The sequence below is a fragment of the Mus caroli genome, chromosome 11 (genome assembly GCF_900094665.2).
Source record: "Mus caroli chromosome 11, CAROLI_EIJ_v1.1, whole genome shotgun sequence".
In the NCBI taxonomy this organism is placed as follows: domain Eukaryota; kingdom Metazoa; phylum Chordata; class Mammalia; order Rodentia; family Muridae; genus Mus; species Mus caroli.
Genome location: NC_034580.1, coordinates 96290653 through 96296009, shown reverse-complemented (window position 1 = coordinate 96296009; position 5357 = coordinate 96290653). Strand labels below are relative to the sequence as shown.

The 5357-nt window shown below is 51.1% G+C and overlaps 1 protein-coding gene across 3 annotated transcripts in view; it reads left to right on the top strand.

Moving 5' to 3' along the window:
- The window catches only part of Nt5c3b (5'-nucleotidase, cytosolic IIIB), a 17617-nt gene extending 16292 nt beyond the window's left edge, over positions 1–1325 (top strand). For all 3 annotated transcript variants that reach the window (XM_021176975.1, XM_021176978.2, XM_021176976.2), the window contains one exon: positions 724–1325. In XM_021176975.1, coding sequence (XP_021032634.1) covers positions 724–858 — 135 coding nt within the window. In that variant the 3' untranslated portion in view covers positions 859–1325. The remainder of the gene's footprint in view (positions 1–723) is intronic.
- The last annotated feature ends 4032 nt before the right edge of the window (positions 1326–5357 follow it).

The following is a 5357-nucleotide window of genomic DNA, read 5'->3' as shown; positions in this document are numbered from 1 at the left end:
CACACACACACACACACACACACACACACACACACGTGTGACTGTGTACTCACCATCTGTCAGGCCCCATTCTAGTCCTACAAATGCTGCCAACCCATCTACCTCTCACTTCAACGCTTTGTGTTCAATTCCTTGGGTTTTCTTGGGAGCAGGGGATCAGTTTTGTTTTGTTTTGTTTTTCCAAGACAGGGTTTCTCTGTGTAGCCTTGGCTGTCCTGGAACTTATTCTGTAGGCTAGGCTGGCCTCAAACTCCCAGAGATCTTTCTACCTCTGTCTGCCTCCTGAGTGCTGAGGTTGAAGACATACACAGCTTTGTTGCACACCTGACTCCTTTCTTGAAAGCTTGGCTGAGGGAGGAGATGCCAGGGTTGAGAGCGTAGTTTTATAAAAGGAAACAAAAGAAGCAGAGCTGGCAGGGGGGGACAGAGTCCAGGCCAGGAGGGATCAGAAGAGGTGTCCTTCCGGGTAGACCCGGACAGCAGAGGCTGGAGCCCATTGCATGCCAGAGCCATAGGAAGCTGCCATGTGACACTGTCTGTCAGACACTGGCCAAGTGTTCTTTGTGGCCGCTCAGGCCCCTTGTTTGCCAGGCTGGTCCCTGTAAGCTCCTCAGATTTTCACAAGAGAGCTGGGGAGCGGTGCTTGCTTGCTTCTATCCCAGGTCCAGAGTATGGAGTGCCAAAAGGGACATTTTAGGGACGGCACATCTGCTTCCCTGGCAGGTGGAGGAGCGGCGGGAGCGGTACATGGACTCCTACGACATTGTGTTGGAGAAGGATGAGACGCTGGACGTGGTCAATGGGTTGCTGCAGCACATCCTGCGCCAGGGGGACTGCGTGGAGCTCCAGGGCTCCTAAGGCTCAGGCCAGGCCCTGCCTCAGCCATGAGGAGGAGACCCTGCCCACAAAGCTATCCCTTGTCAGCACAGAGAGAAGTTCAGAGCTGTTAGGCCCTTCCACACCCCCTGACTCCTTCCCCATGCCTCTGCCTCCCTCCTGCCCGCAAGAGGCTCGAGGGAGGCCTCGCCTGTGGGAAGGCAGCCAGTGCGCTTCCAAGTAAACCATGGACCACAGCCTTCTAACCGCAGTGTGAGCCTTCTACAGATCATCTGGTCCAAAAGTTCTCTCTAAGAACGTTTTCAGAGCTGGGAACACAGATGGCTCAATGGTGAAGCCACTGCCTAGCATATGGAGGGCCCTGGGTTCCTTCCCCAGCACTGTATGGGGGTGGGGGTGGGGGCAGAGAAAAAGAAAAGCTGTATGTCCAAGAAATATAATATAATGTGTGAATCAGATGAAAATTAAAATACAAGCTGGGCAGTGGATGCTCGCGTCTTTAATCCCAGCACTTGGGAGGCAGAGGCAGGCGGATCTCTGAGTTCAAGGCCTACAGGGCAAGTTCCAGGGTATCCCGGACTACACGGAAACCCTGTCTCAAAAAACAAAACAAACAAAACCTCAAAAAGACAGAGTAGCTTCAACTCATGGTGTGGGAGTGGACTATGCATCAGGAACCATGACCCTCAGGGCACAGGAACATGGAGTGGAGACCCACAGAGCTGGGCCAGACTCACTGGCCCGACTCAGACAGCCCAGGGGAGGAGGGACGCAGGGAGTGAGGATGATTATAGGAAAACCAAAAAAGGATGCTGAGACAAGAGAGAGATTTGTAAGGACTTCCAGTCAATACTGCCGCAGCCTCAAGTGTTTTGTTTTTTTTTAAATACCTCATAATACCGTGGGCAGCAGAGCCACAAGCTAACAGAAACAATTACTGAAGTATACGCAGGACATCTCTCCTTATCGAGAGGCCTCCCTGTTCCTTCCACCAAGGTCAATAGAACGTTCAGGTCCTAGCCTTGAGTCAGAAGTGTGCCTGCTATCCTTCCGTGTCTCAGCAGGCCAGGAAAGCTGCCAACAGACCCTGACCTGCTTTGACTCTGCCTGGCAGGCAGACTCTTTTTTTTTTTTTTTCCCTCTCTTTCATAGAAGCAGGCAAACAGCTCCCCACACAGAACAAAGTTTGAGAGCAGGGAAAGTGTAGAAACCCAGTGTGGGTGCAGTTTGAGCCTGCTTGCTGCCTGGATCCTGGAAGAGCTTCGTCGTATATCTGTAGAGCGGAGAGGGTAGGGATGAGAAGGTGTGATCCTCACCTGGAACGGGTGAAACTTGAAACTTGAAATTCGGTTGAGTTGAGGTGGCCTGTCTTAGACACCCCCACGTGCACAAAGGAGCTATTTGAGTACGCATTTTCCATGTCCTTGGATCTCTTTCTCCATTTTTTGATCCAGTGCCACCAACATAATGAAAGGGACTTTTTTGGTTTTTCGAGACAGGGTTTCTCTGTATAGCCCTGGTTGTCCTGGAACTCACTCTGTAGGCCAGGCTGGCCTTGAACTCAGAAATTCGCCTGCCTCTGTCTCCCAAGTGCTGGGATTAAAGGCGTGCGCCATCGCTGCCTGGCAGATTCTTTTTTTTTTTTTTTTTTTAATTCATGTATATGAGTGTTTTACCTGCATGTATGTATGTGTACCAGATGTGTGCCTGGTAATTGCCGAGGTCAGAAGAGTGCTGGCTCCCCTGAACCTGGAGTAGCCATGGTTGCTAGCCACCGTGTGGGTACTGGGAACTGAACCTGGATCCTCTGTAAGAGCAGCCAGTGCTCGTAACCACCGACCCACCTCTTCAGCCCTGTGAAAGGGATTTGAGGTTGGACACCCAAGACAGACTGCAGAGCAAAGCAGAAGTAATTGGTTTGCTAGCATTTTGCAATTTCAACTGTTCTCAAAAGACTGATGAGCGGAGCAGTGGTGGTGCACACCTTTAATCCCAGCACTCGGGAGGCAGACGCAGGCAGATTTCTGAGTTCGAGGCCAGCCTGGTCTACAGAGTGAGTTCCAGGACAGCCAGGGCTACACAGAGAAACCCTGTCTCGAAAAACTAAAAGAGATGTGATGAACTAGGGGGATTCTCCCTGTGGCTCCTGTCAAAGAACAAACAGAAGGGCTGGTTCTCGTGGACCTTTTCTCTGGTCCCAATCAAGTTGTCCATGCACCTTCCTGTTCAAGAGGCTGGTTTTCGGAAGTGAGGTTTACATGTAGATCGGAAGGGACCAGGAGTCCAGGGCTATGAATGCCTGCTGAATGCACATGCCATTCTGGGCACTTAGACACCTGCTGTCTCAGTGACCCTGTGAGCAGAATCCCTTTATGTAGGTAGCTCAGACAGGATGAGTAACTTGCCCAAAAGCTGTAGCTAAGAGCCAAGTTCTGGGTCAGTTCTCCATCTGCTGGTTTCTCAGCTTCACTCTCAACTGTCCTAGAGTTTTTTGGGGGTGGGGTGGGGAGGTGGTTGGGGGTGGGGTGGGGAGGATATATATGGGCATGGGGAGCAGCTATGACTGGTTCAGGATCACAACCTCAGGAGCTTTCTGGAGGCTCTGGTGGCCAATCACTGGCCTTAGGCAGCAATCCTGTCTTAAGATCCTGGGATGTGTTAGCTTTCTGTTACTGTAACAAAAATACAGCAGTCAACTTAAAAGGGGGGTTTACTTGACTTTATAGTTTGGGAAGTTTCAGGCTGTACTACTTGGCAACAATTGTTTCCAGCCTGTGGTGGCTGAGTAGTCATGGCGGGAAGTACTTCATGATGAAATAGCCTTTTGGTCTTAAGCTAGCCTGGTATAAGAGAGACCAGAGCCTTGCAGTCCACTTCAAAGAATACACCAATTGTCAGTTCCTTTTCTGTTGTAACAAAACGACCTAGGCAGCTTATGAATACAGTTGATTGGGCTTGTGATTTTAGAAGGTTAGAGTCCTTGACGGTGGCCAAAGGGGAAGCAGTAGCACCTGAGAGCCTACGCCTTGGTCCACAAACAGGAGGCAGAGAGGACACAGGAGTAAGGGAGGGCACAGAGGATGCTTTGGAAGCCTCAAAGCCTGCCCTTGCGGCATATGCCTACCATGAAGGCCACACCTAATCCTTCCCAAACAGCACTGCTAACTGGGGGCCAAGTATCCAAATATGTGATCGAGCGGGACTGTTCTCATTCAAGCCACCACGCCAACGAAACTTTCCACGAGCCCCCCAACCTTCTAACAGCCTCCTGAGCTGGAGACCAAGCCTTAGGGGACATCCTGATTCCAAACTGTAGCACTGGGCAAGAAGATGCTGCTTAGGAATAGTGAGGAGTGGGGATGTGGCCTTGTCGTTTTCTGGAAAGCCCCAGTCCGGTGAGAAAGCACGGGGCATCTCCATCACCGTGTGCAGAATGAGACAGGCAAGTGAGGGTGAACAGACTGGCTGGGGAGAGAGGCAGTTCTCTCTAGGACTGTAACATCTGCAGTCAGTTTCCTTCCCTCTGGCAAGGAGGAGAAAGGAAGGTGGGAGTGTTGCGGTACTGAGAACGGATCTGTATAAACAAGTGTGATCTGACTTGGGTGGGTTAGTTTGATTCTTGGGCTTTGGAGGTTGTCTGAGGTCATGGACACTGTTTTTGCCTTCAGCTAAGACAATAAAGAACTGGGATCCTCTGCATGCCTCTCCTGCAGACCCTCATCTCTGGACAGTAACTCCCAAGGCCCCAGGCCACTTCACAACCACAGGCATCTGGTTAGGCCTGAAGGAGGGACGTGTGAAGAGCGCCATCTGGTGTCTGGAGTTCATGAGGCCATGACAACTGCCTGACTCATCCCCATTTCTGCACTTGCCCTTGGGGTAAAAGTGCTCTCCTGAGCTGGGGAGATTGCTCAGCCTTTTGGTAAAGTGCTTACCATGCAAGCCCAACCCGCCCCACCCCCCCAACCATGTGACAAGCAGGTACAGTATTGCACCTGTAATCCCAGCTCCGATTTGCAAACCAGTCAATCTAGCCTAATTTTTTGACAGCCAAGTTCAGTGAGAGATCCTGTCTGAAAAAATAAGGTTTATGTAGGGCCTGGTGAGATGGTTGAGCAGCCCGCATGGTGGTGCACTTGGGAGTCAGAGGCAGGCAGCTCTCTTGAGGACAGCCTGATCTACATTGCAAGCTCCAGGACAGGTTTACAAGGAGAGACCTGCCTTAAAAAAAAAAAAAAAAAAGAGGGCAGGGGAGAGAGGACTCTCATTAAAAGCACTGACTGCTCTTCCAGAAGACTTGGCCTTGATTCTCAGCACCCACATGGCAGTTCACAGTTGTCTGTAATCCAGTCCTCAGAGATCCAATGCTGTCTTCCAGCCTCTCTGGGCATCAGGCATACATGTGGTGTACAAACAGACTCTAGGTAAAACACAAACACATTAAAAAACCTAAGAGGAGCTGGTGAGCCGGGCGTGGTGGCGCACGCCTTTAATCCCAGCACTCGGGAGGCAGAGGCAGG